The sequence below is a fragment of the Brienomyrus brachyistius genome, chromosome 1 (genome assembly GCF_023856365.1).
Source record: "Brienomyrus brachyistius isolate T26 chromosome 1, BBRACH_0.4, whole genome shotgun sequence".
Taxonomy (NCBI): domain Eukaryota; kingdom Metazoa; phylum Chordata; class Actinopteri; order Osteoglossiformes; family Mormyridae; genus Brienomyrus; species Brienomyrus brachyistius.
In genome coordinates, this window is record NC_064533.1 from 4577969 (window position 1) to 4596348 (window position 18380).

The 18380-nt window shown below is 43.5% G+C and overlaps 1 protein-coding gene across 1 annotated transcript; it reads right to left on the reverse strand.

Moving 5' to 3' along the window:
- Nucleotides 1-369: 369 nt before the first annotated feature.
- slc6a13 (solute carrier family 6 member 13) lies at nt 370-17381 on the reverse strand. The gene is made up of 15 exons (XM_049026842.1): nt 17205-17381; nt 14879-15067; nt 12064-12198; nt 11304-11444; nt 10863-10950; nt 10361-10493; nt 10056-10190; nt 7311-7414; nt 7068-7192; nt 6467-6579; nt 5979-6116; nt 4096-4198; nt 3560-3660; nt 2670-2840; nt 370-1757 (listed from the first exon to the last, which is right to left on the reverse strand). Exons 1-15 carry the CDS (start codon nt 17209-17211, stop codon nt 1593-1595), a joined length of 1848 nt encoding a protein of 615 aa, XP_048882799.1. The 5' UTR covers nt 17212-17381; the 3' UTR covers nt 370-1592.
- Between the last annotated feature and the right edge of the window lie 999 nt (nt 17382-18380).

Consider the following 18380-nt stretch of genomic DNA (forward strand, 5'->3'; position numbering starts at 1 on the left):
CAGGAGGGAAGAACTGTTCTTCATTTTACTTATTAATTCTATTATTTTAAGCTAAAAATATTCATGCTATAATGCACATCTTTCATTCAGTATCAAGAATGCTTCATTCATCCTCAATGCTACATTGGAAAATTAATACCTTATAGTGAGAATGAAGAATTTTAATTTTATTTTAAATACCATATAAATGTATTGAAGGAACCCTAATTTTCTGCTTTTAAAATACCACACAATTTCCCTACATTTATACCTTACATTACAGTTAAAGTTGTACTTTATCAGCATTAAAACTTGAAGCATGTTACTTCCTTAAAAAACATTAAGTCTTTGGAATTAATGTGACCAGTAAAGTTCACAGTACAGCCTAGATTATGCAGATGTTTTTTTTAATTCCACTAGTTCTTAAAATATTTTTATTTATGACTTAAGCAACTCTCTGATTTGAATAACACACACCACTTACGGGAATACAACCAGTTTCATTCATATGAAACATACATTTTCTTTGATACAGTCTTCCAAACTACAGAACATTATTCTTTCATGTTGATCACGTTGCATGTATCACAGACATCGTTTAGAAAAGAAATTTTGTTGCAGCGCTTTCTCTGTTTCCTCAGAGCTGTTGGAAAATATCACGTTTAGAATGAAAAGAAATACAAGTGCCTTCGCACATATTTCAGTTGTCTCAAATGGAAATGTTATTTAGTATTACTGGCATAAAATTTGCGTTCAACAAGATCCGAAGCTAAGACCCTGTTTAAAACTTGGGAAGTTAAACTTTTGGAAGCCTAAAGTAATGTTGCAGAAAGTATTATAAAAAAACAATTTTAAGATGACTTTAAAATCCCGTTTTTGTACTATTATTCCTACAGAAAAAAAGTTAGATAAAAAATGGAACACTTTAATTCCCATCACTGATATACCTCAAAATATCACACACCTGTGTAGAATTCAACATATTTATCATTGAAAATGTATTTAAATGGAACAGTAAGTTCATTAAAGGTTAATTTCATTGAATCTTCAATTAAATTAAATCTTCAATGAAAATTAATAATTGCTAATTTGATTTTTGTCCTTCAGAAGTCGATGAAATAAGACCTCAGTCACCACAGTGTATGACTAGGATGATACACTTCTTCACACTGTTTAAAATGAAATGAATCCTTTTCAGCTTTTTGCTTGGGTGCAGATTGTAACAGACAAGCCAGTTTAGTGCCGCATGTGAAATCTTAGTGACTACAGTAAAGATGCCAGGTTTCCCGGATTTGTGACATGCCCAGTCAAGTGTACAACTTAGCTAAAAATATCCTTTATCATTTTTTTTTCTAGATGCAGCACATGAATAAAATGCCTTATACTTCTTTAGATAATACTGAACAAAAACATTTCCACCGGATTTGCTAATTTCTCCACTACGGAAAAATACAACAACATGTATTATTGTAACTTCTGGTCCCCTTTTCTGCCACTTGAATGAAGTCCAGAGCTCCCAAAGCTATTGTCCTGGGGTGATGGATTCTGGGACAGTATCGGCTCTTATTTCACTGTTATGTTTGAGGTATGAAGACATAGCAGGTGTCCAAGGTTCAGAAGTTCGACTCCTTTTCCTGCAGGGGAATGTAGTGCTCCTTGCTAGGCTCCAGTTGCGATTGGACGCCTTCTCCATCAGGAGCAAATATGGCCTGCAGTTTCTGCTGCTCCCTCTTGCTTTTCGGCAAGTCATTGGAGGGTTGGGTGAGGAGGGAAATGCGCTAGTAGGACAGATGAAGAGAGAGAGAGAAGACAGAATGTTCACACCTCAGGGTCGACCATAAGATACAGTATCAGTCGAAAGTATATTTTAGCTGTGTAATTCACCCTATAGCAAAAAGCCCTGGGGCAATGAAGTAATACATATCATATATTGCAATGTGTAAGAGAAGTGTTCAACATCTCAAAATATTCTCAGATTTTAGACTGTTCGAAACAGCCCCCTTTCGCTTCCATGACAGCATTGCAGACTCTCTGCATTCTCTCAGCCGCCTTGTAGACGTAACCACCTAGAATGCTTTTCCAACAGGCCTGAAGGAGTTTCCACAAGTTCTGGGTACAGGTTGGCTACCTTACTCTTCAACCCAACTCGTCCCAAACCAACTCTATAGGGTTTAGGTCAGGGGGCTGTGGGGGCCAGGTCATCTGTCACAGCACTGCATCTCTTTGCTAGTTTACAGGATAATACTTGCTAAATAGCCTTACGGTGTGTGTAGGGTTGTTAATTTGTTGAAAAACAAATGATTTTCAGTAGTTGTGTCCAGATGTTTTACTAGTATTGTTCACATACTCAAGCAGCAAAAGTTTGACACATTTCCTCTCAAAAGTACTATTCACATGTAATATATTTTTATGGAGCACCTTTCGTAACAGTCATCCCAAGACACTTGACAGGAGTGAGTGGGAATCTATTACTACAGGAAAGAGGTGCGTGAAAGAGGGAATAAGGGAAGAAGAAAAGAAAAAATGCTGGAAGACAAATACTACGCAAGGGGAAGAATCTTTAACTCTCGTGCATCTCCTGGTCTCTGTTGTAAAGGGGAACAAAACCTTAGCAAAGGTTAATAAGAACCCAAGCATCCCAGAAAAGAACAAATGCACTGGTGATACTGAAATCCCCCAGGGGTCCTCACCTCTCTCAGAGAGCCCTCGGTGGTACTGAGCTTGAAGGCCACCCAGAGTGGGATGCAGACCATGGAGGAGAGGGCGAGCAGCCAGCCCAGGGCATAGCCCCACCAGGGGTACACATACTCATTGTTGTACTTCAGAGGAGTGTACTTAATGAGGGAGAATGCAAATGTTCCCTTGGGAGGCAAAAGACGGGATCATTTTCACTCGGTTGTTGTTTTGTAGTCACCTCTCAACAGGTCACCTCTCCTACTTCTATAGACACAACTTATGAATGACATTATCAGTTAATGAGATCTGTATGTGAATGTACTTCAACTTTAATTATATACATTCAAGTTCAATTATATACATTCAACTTCAATTATTTGTGATTTTCCTTTGTTCCCTGGGACCTCTTACAGCCTATTTAAGTGTTAAAGGCTTGTGCCTATAGAGGCTCTGCATTTTTATTCATTTGATAAAAAACTATCCATCCATTTTCTGCATCCGTTTGTCCTGTTGAGAGTCATGGGGAGTCCGGAACCTACGGGTGCAAGTAGGGAACAACCTAGGTTGGGGTGCCTTCCCATTGCAAGGCACACTAATGCAATAAGGGGCAATTTAGTAACTCCGGTTAACCTCAGCATGTTTTTGGACTATGGGGGGGGGGACTGGAGTACCTGGAGGAAACCCCACAATGACACAAGGAGAACATTCAAACTCCACACACACACTGAGCCATGGCAGTGACTCGAACCTTGGTCTCAGAGGTGTGAAGCAACAGTGCTAACCACTGTGTTGCCCAAAATAAAATGTATATATATAAAAATGCAATGTGAGATAGAGTGACATCCTCAATGCATAATGTATGGCGGGGCATTGATTAAAATGGTAGGAGACGAATATCACCCACAAAGCAGGTTGCTGGGGAGAAAAACAGCCAGCAGTATTTCATGAAAGGGCCAGGCCGGTAGCCAATCATGTCTTCAATGTTGTCATAGAAACGGTCAGCACCTGCAGTGGAAGAAGGTCAACACAATACCATGATACAGGATGCCTGCCCATCACAGGGCTCACGTCTGTCCACCTCAGACACGTCTTCGAAAGCTGCAGAGAAAAATCACAAACACGCAGCAATAAAATCTGCAACCATGGAGGACACTAAGGTAACTGGCAGTATGCCAAAGAAAAGAGTATTTTAATTATTTGGGTAAAATACAACAATGCGCAAAGGCTGTGAAAAATGTGAAAATGAGATTTACTTTACTGCTGTATGCATGCATTACCGTTACTGCTAAATGGGTGATGTGTTGACTGGTTCTTAATGCACAGTTTCTCTGAAAATTCTCAAATATACGAGTGTCAGTCTAGGGCTGTCTATATGTGAAGCAAGATCCACTGTAAAGTCTGCCCCTCCCTGCAGGTTTACATCTTCAGCCAAGCTCTCACCATAGATCCAGGCAATGCAGACAGTTTCAAAGATGGCCACGAAGAGGAGGCACATCCCACTGGCAGCGTAGTAGTCGAAGAGCTGGAAGACATACATGCCACCCTGGAGAGAGAAGCACAGAGGCCACCAGGGTGAGTAAAGGACGCTCCCAGCAGCAAGTGTGATCATATGTGGGGGGAACTAAGCACGAGTCACAGCAGAGAGGTAAAGCAAACTGAAGAACATAGGCTTTGGAATGAGTCACAGTAAAGGGGTAAAGAAAACTGAAGAACACGAGTATTAGAATGAGTCACAGTAAAGAGGTAAAGAAAACTGAAGAACACGAGCATTAGAATGAGTCACAGTAAAGAGGTAAAGAAAACTGAAGAACACGAGCATTAGAATGAGTCACAGTAAAGAGGTAAAGAAAACTAAAGAACACGAGCATTAGAATGAGTCACAGTAAAGAGGTAAAGAAAACCAAAGAACACGAGAAGTAGAATGAGTCACAGTAAAGGGGTAAAGAAAACTGAAGAACACGAGCATTAGAATGAGTCACAGTAAAGAGGTAAAGAAAACTGAAGAACACGAGCATTAGAATGAGTCACAGTAAAGAGGTAAAGAAAACCAAAGAACACGAGCATTCGAATGAGTCACAGTAAAGAGGTAAAGGAAACTGAAGAACACGAGCATAAGAATGAGTCACAGTAAAGAGGTAAAGAAAACCAAAGAACACGAGAAGTAGAATGAGTCACAGTAAAGAGGTAAAGGAAACTGAAGAACACGGGCATTAGAATGAGTCACAGTAAAGAGGTAAAGAAAACTGAAGAACACGAGCATAAGAATGAGTCACAGTAAAGGGGTAAAGAAAACTGAAGAACACGAGCATAAGAATGAGTCACAGTAAAGGGGTAAAGAAAACTGAAGAACACGAGCATTAGAATGAGTCACAGTAAAGAGGTAAAGGAAACTGAAGAACACGGGCATTAGAATGAGTCACGGCAAAGGGGTAAAGAAAACTGAAGAACACGGGCATTAGAATGAGTCACGGCAAAGGGGTAAAGAAAACTGAAGAAGACTGGTATTTGAATGAGTCACGACAAAGGGGCAAAGAACACTGAAGAATATGGGCATTAGAATGAGTCACGGCAAAGGGGTAAAGAAAACTGAAGGACATGGGCACTAAAATGAGTCACAGTAAAAGGGTAAATGAAACTGAGATAGACATTAGAATGAGTCATAGAAGAAAGCTAAAGGAAGCATGTGGGCACTAAATCAGTTACAGAAAAGGAGAGAGAGGAGAGGTAAGATGCACTAAAGTGAGTCACAGTTGTAAAAAAAACTGAAGAACATGGGTACTAAAATGAGTCACAGTAGAGTGGCGAAGAAAACAGGTACCTGAAAATGAGTTATAGTGGATGGGCTAACGTTACTGAATTAGACAGACACTGAAAATGAGTCAAGTACAGAGCTAAAGAAAACTAAAGAAGACATTAAAAATGAGTCACAGTACTGTAGAGTGGAAAGTACAACTAAGAACAAACAGTTAATATGGCAACGATAGAGAGATGAAGAAAAATGCAGCCAATAAACAGCAGAGAAGTAACCATAACTAAACACAGACAGTAAACATTTGCACTCTAAACTGTCTGGTTTACATTCTGCTCAGTATGTTTCTTGTGATCTATGGCTTATCTGTCGACCTCATGACCTCAGAATCCTGCATCCCTGAATCACTGCACTTAGAAGAGGACAACAATTGTCCTGTCAGGCCAGAATTATAAACCATACATGCTCTTTGTTTGTGTGTGGTTCTTATCTCAGTTTAAAAAGGAGGTATCTGTGACAGATCTGGGCATCTGCTGTAAGCATGCAGCCTGGGGGGGGACTGATTGTGGCTTACCTCAGTCAGCATGATGAGGCCCATCAGGTAGGACCCGGCGGTAATGGCGAGGATGAAGAGCTCCCTGCGGTAGGTGCGGCGGAACACCGACGGAAACATGTCCACCACGGCGGTCACCAGGCTCTCCACGCACACAAACTGCGAGAAAGGGGCCATGTCACCCAGTCCATCCCAAATGGAGACAGTTATCGCTGTAGCTGTAATGGCACATGATCACCAGCAGGGGCACTGTAAAAGCTGGGAAAATTTGACAGCTCCACTCAAAAAAATTGGAGTGGTCTGGCTTGGGGTCCCAGTGCGATATGCTTTCATGGTGCCCCTGATGAACAGTGCTTTGAGCGTATCAACAACTCGCAAATACGCACTAGGGTGAAAGTACGTGTAACAGCAGGAAGCTGACAGAGACGTGTGATCCGTGACTCAGAATCTGCATGGAGGCGAGAAGAGGGAGTAGCGTGGGGGTGCGATCGCCGTGGGTTGAGCTTTACCTGGCTGTCGAGCCCCAGTAGCACAATCATGATGAAGAAGAAGCACGCCCAGAGAGGGGAGAAGGGCATCATGGAGACGGCGCGCGGGTATGCGATGAAGGCCAGGCCTGGGCCTGAGGGGGCACAAGGACTCACCACAATCTGCATGCAGGACTGTCTGTGCAAAGGACTATGGGTAATACGGGCCAGCTCTCTAGCTTAAAGATATTTGTCATGTGTAGACCAGTATTTCCCAACACGGTCCTCAAGGACCCGTAGACAGTCCACGTTTTTACTGAGAGCTGGGAGGGATCAAAGATGTGGACCATCTATGGGTCCCCAAGAGCTGGCTTGGGAGAACTGGTCTAGAAATGAATTTCTTGTTTTGTTCACTCCGAATGTTGCAAAAAAGAAAAAAGAAAAAAAGAAAAACAAAAGTACAATAGATAGCAGAAAAAAATATACATATCTACCGCAGGTGGAAAAAAATATTAAAGGAAGAAAATCAATAAACGTTATGATGAATGTAAAGTATACAAAATATGAAGTATACAAATATAGAAATTCTAGCTATCTAAGACACTATATGTCTCCTAGCCAGACCCCTCAGGGGACCACGCACCAGACTCTGCCACCTCCGAAATGGGCACGTTCTGCTCATACGACATGAAGCCCAGGATGGAGAAGATGGCAAAGCCAGCTACGAAGCTTGTCCCGCTGTTTAGAAAGCAAAGGGCCAGGCAGTCTCTGGAACAGAGTGGCAGGGTGGGAAGGCGTAAATAAAAGCAGCTTGTGGGAGGTGAGGCAGAAGGTGAGAAGCACGTCGGCCCGAAGAGACCGGGCTGCAGGGAATCACCACACAGACCTGTAGCAGTTGTTGTTGTACTTGTTGTAACTCCCCAGAGCTGTGAGGCAGCCCAAACAGATGGCATAGGAGAAGAAGATCTGAGTCCCAGCATCCATCCACACCTTGGGGGGGGGGAAACAAGGGGGTCAGCTGGGCGGGGCCACAGGTGTCATGCTTATCAGCTACTTTACAAGATGCCGATTACTCCAGCAATCCAATGTGCCACAGTATACAAGGGAATCCGATTTATCGACGTAGGATCCCTGAGGACCAGATTAGGAAACACTGACGAACAGCATTATAACATTAAATGCACTGTACATTACAACCACTTGGTGGCAGCACAGCGCAGCAAATGCACAGCCCTGATTCATTCACTTTACTGCCATTTACTCGTCCTTCACCTGGAACCACAGGCAGTTGACAGACACGGTGCCTCGTCCAGATAGTCACATAAACTCCACAGGCAAACAAAAGGACTTATTCCTGCAACCGTCACTATTTATGTTCGTCAACCTAAGAGACACAGCTGGCAGGAACAGCTGAGAGAGCAAGCAGCACCACACCCCCCAGTACTTTTGTTTTTAAAAAAAATAAACACTTTCTTAATGCTTTATCTCACTAAGCCAAGAACCTGCATTGCCAGTGTGTACATAAAACCATGCACTGTACACTGACATTAACAGTGGCCCTCAGAAAACAAGTCCTAACACAGCTAGATGTAAAAATCACAATGGGATATTCTCAGCGAAACACAGAATCTGTTAAGCAGTTGCACTGGCTGGATTTTTTCTAACAGATCCATGAAAAATGACCTTTTTTTCTGTATAAACATCACTGAGGTTAAAATCTGTATATACAGGTCCATTGACACCAAGCTATTCGGCACGGGAGGGGAGCATGTGAACCAGGACATGCACAGCACTGCCAACTCCCACGCATCCGGCGTGACACTCACTTTTTCAGACTTTCACACTCGTGCGAGAAATCTTATGGCAAATCTGTATTATTCCATTATAAACCTAAAATTAGCTACATCAAAAGGGTAGTTTGCAAACCCTACAGACGGTTTACATGCACGTAAATGTGTGTGCAGACCCGTCTCGAATTGAAATTCTCATTTCAGCCAGCTGATCAAAGTGCAACCCTGCATATGGGTTTATGGAATAAACGCATTACTGTCCTGTGCAAGGTATTTATTACGAAGCACCACCTTTGAAAACTATGGGGGGTTTTTTGGGAAAAGTATTTCAGTGTGATACATATCAATAGTCTAACATTGCTTATTTAATGAATTTCAAATTAACAATGTTATTCTTCTGAAGTGTTAATTGACAGGGGCAGCATGGTGGTGCAGTGGTTAGCACTGTTGCCTCACACCTCTGGGACCCGGGTTCGAGTCTCCGCCTGGGTCACACATGTGCGGAGTTTGCATGTTCTCCCCATGTCGTCGTGGGGTTTCCTCCGGGTACTCCGGTTCCCCCCCACAGTCCAAAAACATGCTGAGGCTAATTGGACTTGCTAAATTGCCTGTAGGTGTGCATGTGTGAGTGACTGGTGTGTGAGTGTGCCCTGCGATGGGCTGGCCCCCCATCCTGGGTTGTTCCCTGCCTCGTGCCCATTGCTTCCGGGATAGGCTCCGGACCCCCCGCGACCCAGTAGGATAAGCGGTTTGGAAAATGGGTTGATGGATGGATGTCAATTGACAAAAAAAAATGAAAGAAGGAAGAATGAAGTTTTGACATAAAGAAGAAGTGATAACCAAGACAGAAGTAGTTAGTTTGCAGAGAGATTGTGCATGAAGATAACAGAGTCTTGGGGTTCGACCTGTCAGAGCTGTAAACAAGCTGCACAGGATGGGGTGAGTCACTGCAAATAAATATGAAGGGACAGACAGGAGGTAAGTCAGGGCCTGGGAGAGGGAAGTTTCAGTCACAGCAGGGTTTTTCCTTTCCCCGAGGAGCCCCTTTCATGAGGCACAGCTGGATTCACCAACAGCACACTTCCCAGCTGGGAAGCCAGCTCTGGGACACAACATCTGCGTCTGGAGGACGTCATACCCAAGAGGATAGGGACAGCTCCTGTGGGGTGGCTTTGGTTGGTCTTCAGACACTAACGTCTGGATCTGGCTGCTTCTCAACCAATAAGCCAAAGATCGTACTTTGGTCTTGCCTCCCAAGGACAAACTTGAGGCCTTGGTCTCGTTTGGCGAGGATGCAACCTTAATAGTGCATCATTAATATTTTGACGGGGCAAGAACGACATCCAGGCTTTTTTACTGTCCTCTGTACTTCTGTTCTTGAGTATTGGAACTGGTCTTCAGCAGTGGGAGATGCCGCAAAACGGGTACATGAGAATACAAGTGCAGTCAAGTATATACTGTGGGAGAAACACGCACTGCTGCTCTGATGGGGGGCATGAGGGGAGGGGAAGAACACAGCACACATGTAAATAGCACACAGCCTGTGGCATAGTGGTTGAAGCACCATATAGCCAAACGTTTGCCTGTCTTGGTCCCAAGATGTAGTGCTGCTGCCCAAGAGCAAGACACTCTGCAAACATATTTTGAGTAGCAGTTGCAGCAAATGGAAGTTTCTTTGGATGAGCTGCAGTCACTGCTGCTGACAGTGTTCGCTGCTGCAGTGCAACCATGGTCTTCAAACAAAGGTCCAAAGAGGTATCAAGGGGAACAGACCTTTTCTGATGACTAAATAATTATCATGTGATAAAGCTCGGTGTGTGCAAATGACCTGTGTGCCTCACCTGAGGATCAGCCAGCCGTCCCAGGTCAGGGTATAGGTAGAACTGGATGCCCCTGGATGCCCCTGGAAGAGTGACTCCTCGGACTAACAGGATCATCAACATCACGTAAGGGAAGGTGGCTGTGAAGTACACCACCTGAAGGACAATGCGCAGAAGTTATCACATTCCCCGAATTGCATATGTGATCCCTCTTACGAAAATGTAGGATCCTTTATGACTTGCTATCCCCCTTTACACAGTTGACCATCTGAAGGTCTTTCACGGTGAGTCCGCCATGACATCTCCAGCTGTCAGCCGTCGCCTACCTTTCCAGTGGACTTGACTCCCTTCCAGATGCAAAAGTAGCACATGAGCCAGGCGACAAGCAGGCACAGCGCCAGGTCCCAGTGCAGGACCCCCATGTGGTCAATCCCTGAAGAGATCCTCAAGACCCGTCTCCTGCAGAGACCGACACAGAAGTAGGGTAAAGACCACCAGATGCTCTAAGCAAATGTTTGGCCTCATTCATCCAGATTCAATTGTCTTGCTCACAATGTTACTCCGATACAACAAGCATTTTCAACCAGTTAAATTACTTTAATGGACAAGGTACAAAATGACATTTGGAAACTTACTAATGAATTATTACAAAATATATAGCAAATGCTATATACTTTGTAATTAATAACTCTTGAATTAATTTCTTCTTAGTATCAGTGATTGACAACATTGATTCTTCTGACATTTTTTATCAGTATCTCCCAAACATCACAGACAAACAATTTAAAAGCAAAATTTAAAAGTAGACTTGCACTTTCAAGCACTTACTCCCAGAATTCAATGACAGGAGAAGTTACATTGAGAGAGTGGCTGTAGTTGAAAGAGTCATTTCTCCGCTGGAACTCCCTGCAGGATTCTGAACAACACCAAACAGATTAGTCCTGTGGCCTATATTCCTTTATCAAAGAAACCATTATCACTGTTGTGCTTGGATATAAACTATATGGACAAAAATACTGGGACACAGTATTAATTATTGAATTCAATCCAGTTCTTCCTCAAATTCAATTCCTAATCATCGAATTGAATTCAGTTTATTTTTATATAGCGCCCCCGGAGCCGTGGAAATGTGTTCTGTGGAGTGACAATTCACACCTCTTTGTCTGGCAGTATGATGGACGAATCTGGGTTTGGCAGAGTCCAGGAGAACGTTACCTGCCTGACTGCACTGTGCCAGCTGTAAAGTTTGGTGGAGGAGGGTTAACTCACCTGTGTTCCAGGTGTTATTGCACGAGGACCACGGCAGATTCCAGGTGAAGGAAAAGCACAGGTAGAAAATTCCCCAGGCCAGGACAATGATGTAATAGAAGTTCAGAAGGGCTACAATAACCTGGGTAGCATAGCCGATACCTAAAGAAGTAATTTGAGAAAAGGGAAACTTAGAGGCTTCACCCGGGAAAAAGATGGACCAAAATCAAAAGAAAATCAGCATTGACTGCTTATATGTGACTTAATATATATAATACTAGCTATTAGTTCTATTAATCTATTGTGTACCAAGTCAGGATATTGTATTGTATTGAGTTACAGGAATATGGTACATTCTAGACATTCTAGACATATTAGCCAGAGTGAGAAGGTATACATTGACCTGCTAAACATATTAGGAAGAACAGTACACTGTATCGTCGCCTCTACTAGACATATTAACTACAGCAATATGGGTCATGGTGACCTTCTAGGCATGTTAAGGATGACATTCTAATTGACACTTTGAACATAAATCTCAGTGCCCTTCCAAATACCACAGGGTGCAGAAGGTCCTGTTGAGCACCTTGTTGGATCAGAACGGAGCTTTGTCCATCACAAATACATATTCTAAGTGGGACTGGCCATGCGACATTTTTACATTTTGCATACTGGACCAGAAACGGAAGTCTAAGTACGTCCCTTGTCTTCTCAAGTAACTGACATTATAAGTGAAGTCTTTGGCTAAAGGAAGCTGGTGAGGAAATATGGTGGGGATCACCTTCAAAGAGTGGGCAGATCTTCCTCCAGCAAGTGATTCCTCCCTCGCTGGTGAACTGGCCAAGAGAAGTCTCTAAGAAGAATACTGGAATCCCACAGGAAAAGAGGAAGATGAGGTAGGGAATGAAGAACGCACCTGTTGCAAGAGAGAACAAAGAATTGCCATCACTGTATGTCCAGTAAAGTGGGTGGAGAAGACTTGATAACGTGGGGTAGTGTTTGACAGTGTTGACCAGATTAGTAAACTCAGGGATACTGGAAATGTAACCAGCCGTTCTCTGAGGGGACGTCACCCCGAGCTGTTGACTCAGCAAGTTGGTGGTTTTTGGGACGTTTGAAGGACGATCAGATTTCTCAAACCCACAACATCGGCATTCTTTTAAGGACAGCTGTTGCTGACCACTTGAGGGCCACGGACAAGCAACAGCTGTGTCTGTCACCCCTGACCCTTACCGGTCTCCCACAGCCTTGAGAGAACAGCCAAAATACCCCCAACTCAAGTAAGACATTGTCACATAGCATAACCACTCCACTGCTTTTCAAAAGGGCACAATTGGATAATTTGCTCTTCCATTCATGTTATCCAGGCGGCACAGGGACACAGTAGCTAGCACATCTCTGACCCTAATGTATCTGTGTGATGATTGCATGTTCTCTCCACGCTGCTTGGCTTTTCTTGGGTACGCCAGATTCCATCCAGACACATACACTTAGATGAATTGGTGTTTCTAGGCCTGCCATGTGCCCTGTAGCGTGACATTGGTTCCAGGCCCCTCCCCTCCCCCCAATCCAGTGCTGGAACAGTAATGAAAGATGGATGGATACAGGGCTGCATGATACATATTACATTGCGATTACATGGCTTTAGACGATGGCCGTATATATTTGTCCAGACACAATTTGCTAAGCAGATTAGTACTGCAGCTAAAATATTAATGAGAACTGTACTGTGACGCCCAAAAGTTGGTAATCTGTATATATTCAATGTATCCTCATGTTTAATAAATGTCTCAGACTTTAAACTGCAACAAGTAACACCAGAGCACTGACATATTTTTACCTGATTTATACACAGAATCTTCTCTTTCAGAAGATGTTGTTGCTGCTGGTCTGTCCTCGCCACCACCTCAGTGCCTATCGCTTCCCTGATTTACCAGAACCGTAGCATGTGGCGCGCTCTGCTAACAGAATTTAATAAACATAGGGGTACGTGGAATTTATACTGATTACTAACTTGTGGGTGTCAGAATACGCATCCCATCGATATTTTAGACAAACTACTGATCTGCTCACCAAATTGTGGACATAAGTAACGATCCGTATAGCACCCAAGAGCCGCCATCCGGACAGATGTTTACGCCCATCATCTGTTCAGTACACCTTCATAATGCTTTTGTATTGCATTCATAAAGTGTTCAGTACACCTTCATAATGTATTCATAAAACATACATAAACATCATGCATGTATACCTTAACATCCCTTAATAGCTGTAATATACATTAATAACTAACATTATGTAATAATAACAAACATTATAATTGTATAATCATGTAATGTTTGTTATTAATGTATATTAAAGCTGTTAAGGGATGTTAGGATGTTAAGGTGTAATTGCATGCTGCTATGAAGGTGCACTGAATGTAAAGCATTACTGAATTATCTATAATTACTTTTGAGATATTTTAAATCCTGCATTTCCTCTGCACAATTTCTTGCGTTTACAGTTGTAGAGCAAGTTTCCAAAATCTGCGGTAAGATTGTAACGCTGCTGTTTCTGTGGATTTTCGGTTTCCAGCAGTGTAACATGATGAAGAAGCCAGACTCTGATGGTCTCATCTCAGCAGGTCTGGGCTCTGTGCTTATGTTCAGAAGGTTGCCAGTTCAAGGCCCAGCACAATAGTCACATCTCTGTTGGGCCTGTGAGCAAGGCCCCTAACCCCAAGTGCACTAGAGGGCACCGGATAAATGGCCTGACCCTGCAGACAGACTCCAGGCTTTGCTGTCACCTGAATATATCTCTCAAAGGAGAGCATGATGGGATATGTCACAAAGAAGTATACCTAGCACATGTGCAAACGGCAAATAAATCATTATTTCAATAAAAAAAAAATGGACAGAGTGAGTTTTGGAAATTTGCTCGTCAACTGTGAAAAGGGACAAATGGATGGATGGATGGAGGGATGGATGGATAGAGATTATGTGGGTTTTGTGGATGCAGAGTGACAGGAATAACAAACGTTAGCTGTGATAATATTCCCAGTGCTTTGATTAGTGCCCTGGGCCAGATATTTGGGCTTCGGTTGACTTCTCCTTCAGCTCCAGCCAATGCCTTTATTTTATGGCAATATCAAGGCAGCTAACCTAAAAATAAAAACAAATATGCTAAAAGATAATTGGACAGTTTATTAGCTCCGGTTGTGCGGGTCTGGATACCACTCCTGTGTCAGACACATTCCGTATCTGCAATAACTCTCTTCACAGCCTAATAATTAATGTCCACAACCGCTTATATTTAGTTTAACAAGCTCTGGAGCAATTAATGTCCAGCAGTGGAGCTGGGATAAAAATTTCACAGTCCTTTTCAGAAGGTAGAATAACAAACTGTACCTTGGAAGGCATATCCTAAAACCAAATTATAACATGCCAAACATTAACGGCAGACATTTATAAAATAAGCTTGCAGTTTTAACTACTGCTGTTCAGGGGGACTGCATTCTCCCGGCCATCCAGCAGGCATATCACATGACCATCGCGAGCCAATGACACCCGGAGCAAGCCCAGTGTCCGATATAATGTTTCACGAGATCTACTCACCGCCACCGTTCTTGTAACACAGATAGGGGAACCGCCACACGTTGCCCAGCCCAATGATCTCGCCAGCCACAGAGAGGATAAACTCCAGCTTGTTGCTCCACTGTCCTCTCTCCTTCATTTTCTTCTCTGCCTGGGGGGCTGGGGCACGACCGTTGATGGTTTCAGTTTTGGGGACCATCTCCATATCTCCTGCAGTTCCCAAATGAATATCATCAATTTTTCGAGAGGCGCCCTGTAGAAGGTGTTTCTTAGCATTCACATTTGGTCACATGTTTATTTTGTAAAAATAAACAGTCTACGCCCCCATCGCATCTGTAAATTTTAAAGATAACGCCACACTCTCTGGCTGACAGATAAAGGCTTCCACAGCCATCTCAAGAGGAGCTCTTTTGTGCCCCGTATGGTTCGTGTTAGAAGCTTCTGAACGTCGCTGAAGCGTTGCCAGGCAGAATCGCCTGCCCCCTCCCTCCTGCCTCTCTGCAGAAGCTGGGCTAAGGAGGGGCACAGCTACCTGCTTCACTGACCCCATCTAAGACCTTGATGCCCAGTAGAGAAACCAGGAGAGGTTACACAACACAAATCCACATGCAGCGATGGGATGAACTCATGATAAATGAAACTCCAGAACCCTCAGTGTTCCTAAAGCTGCAGCAAAGCTCGTGCTTCCCTTTGCAAAAGCAAAAATGTTTTTGTGGTTCTGGGGCGCTAAAAGATAAACAGGTCACCACCGATGTGAAGAGGTGACAGATTTATAGTTTGCTGATTGTGAGCTTAAGATGGGTCCTTACTGCACTGAGGATGAACCCCATTCCATGTTTATTTAAGGTTAATCTGCAAAATTGTGGTTTGAAGCCAGAGGTGGGTAATCCAAGTCCAGAGAATAAAAGTCCAGACCAGGATTTCGTTTCAACCAACCAGTTGAGTCCTCTCTAAGATTCTTTATACTTTACTGGTTGGTTGAAACAAAATCCTGGTGCCAGTGAGAGTTTTACTTACACAATATGGTCTGAGGGTAGAGGGAACGATAGTTGGTTCAGAGAGATAACCAATCAGATTGTAGAGGAGGCGGGACCAAGTCTTCGGAATTGTTGGTCCCGCCTCCTCTAGTTGCTTGGACCCACCTGATCTACAATCTGATTGGTTATCTCCTTGGCAGTGAAACTCCACTTTCTGTCCAGATATCCAAATCGATGCTTGTCTTCAGCTTTGGGGTCTCCTGAACATGCCCCTCCCATCCATGGAGGAGCATCTTTGGATCACGATAGCTGCTCCACAGGGGAGTGACCACCCCACAAAAGTCTTTTATACGTGTTTAAAGACTGGCAGAAGCCTATGGTCTACATACGCAGACTGTATGTAACCATAATGTTGATTGACATAGCTGGTGATTAGAAGTCCTGAAAGTTCTCTAAAAGTAATGCTTTAGACTGCAACACACTATGCCTTTTGCAAATGCAGTGCAGCAGTGCTGGCATCATGCCACAGTTCACATCCTGCGCACACTGACCTTTCAGTGAAATTTCAAAGATGTCTTTTCAGGTGACTGTCCTGTTTTTGTCATGAAAAAGCAAATAAGAAATCCTAAAAGTGTGCCGTCAGCATGGTTTTCATGCTCGGCCTGAACAAAACTCAAGCTTTCTGGGGTAGGGAAAGGTTTCAAAGTGTACCCAGGTCCCTTTTCTTATGTTAAACGTGATTTTAGCAGCACATGCTTAAGTAGAAGCCAGCTGTAGAGAGGAAGCTCAAGGTTCAGATGGGATTTATGATTTGTTGGTGCAACGAGAATTGATGGATTTGGTTTGCAGAGACGGGTAATTTATGCCACTTGCCAGCAAGTATTTGACTGTGCTCAACAAGCCCAATATAAACTCAGGGCAGTGAGTTGTCAGATTAGACACCCGTAGATATAACAACCATTATGCAGCAAATGGAAAAGTACTGGCACGATGGAATCTTCAGTGGCTAAAGACCCGAGCAAACAAATGAGGCTCTGGCAAATACAAGGCACTTTTAAAAGAGGATATTGCCAAGAGAAATCTGTTTGCATCTTAGGCAATTATTAAACAAGCTCTGAGAAGACAGTCAGTTTCCATGCTAGCTGGCTGCTAATATATCTGCTGCCTCAGGTAACCTCTTTATAAATGCTTTCTCTGAATCTGGTTTGCAGGTTCTTCTAAGTCCTTCTTCAACTCATTTTATAGTCCCGAATAACCAGCCTCCACTGGACTTACACAGAATGCCAAACCTAGGGAGACCAGAAAACAACTTTCCACAAGAGCCAAGGAAGCTCTGGTCGGAAAAGAAGCTTCTGCAAGTCACTACTTACCTCTCATAGTGCCTGAAGGATCCGCTAACTTCCAAGACTGAACGGTGTCCCGGTATTGATCAGCAAACGTGCATGTTTGACTATTTAACACGTGTTCAGGGGAGGCGAGTGGATCTGTGAGGTTCAGGCTTCAGAATCCAGCCTCCAGTGGGCTCCAATATCCCACATTCCGCCAACTAGCCCCCACCCCACCCTACCCCACCCCCATTCAGAAATAGAAGTACACACACACACACACACACACATCTGTCTCTCAGAGGTTGTCTTCTCCAGGAGGGCAGAACATACCGGAGGTCTTTGCCGCCTCTACGCCTGATTGCGCAACCTTTGAACACATATTCGAGCAGGGCCCTCCCTCCATGTGTGAGGTGGGTGGGGGGGTCAGAGAATGTCCAAATACCCCCCTCCCCCAACGCAAACCTCGACCCACCTTCACTTTCCTAGGGCACAAAATGTTCCATTGATTGCGACCGCTGGCTGTTGGTGACACAGAATCCTAGGTTCGCCCGGACGATCCCAGCGCGACGGAGTCATGGCAGAGCTTCTCGCGTCACTTCAGGGGGCTCCGTCCGTCCAGCTTTCGGGGAAACAGGCCTAAACCTGCACCTCGGACTTTCACAGACCTCGATGCTGCTGAATTTCCAGATTGGGCATTTCTGCAAACATGATGGTGGAGCTCCAGGTGCCAGTGTAGAGGACTACAGGAAGAACTTCATATTGTCACTGCAAAGTTATTAGTCTTATTCTGTCTCAGTTAAGACAAGACTGATTAACACTGGCTGGAATATGCTGCTGCAGTCGTTTCCTTTGCTATTGAATGGACGCCTTGGTACATGGAGAAACGGGGATAAATTTATTAAAAGATTTTGTGCCTAATTATTAAAGCGGCTTAAATGTATTTATTTACACTTTAGACTTTTTCTCATGATCACTATAACTTCCACATGATAAATGTAACCCTGATTCATGTAAAAAGCAGCACTGGAATCTTTTATGTGAAAAACTATGGTTGTAACATCATTCGATCAAATGTGTGACATATTAAACTAGTTGACAGACATAACTGGACTAGTTATAAAGCTAAACTTCTGACATCTTAGATTGTCTATTGTCTGTCACCACATCCCCTGCTAACAGCCAGGTTAATTTATTCTCTTGCATGTACATATTACCCAC

Excerpts from the sequence above, each read along its gene's own strand:
- slc6a13 (XM_049026842.1), bottom strand. Across the intron at positions 12,199-14,878 it reads GTGTTACAAGAACGGTGGCG|GTGCGTTCTTCATTCCCTAC; the intron begins GTGAGTAGATCT and ends CTCTTGCAACAG. Across the intron at positions 11,445-12,063 it reads GATCTGCCCACTCTTTGAAG|GTATCGGCTATGCTACCCAG; the intron begins GTGATCCCCACC and ends TTACTTCTTTAG.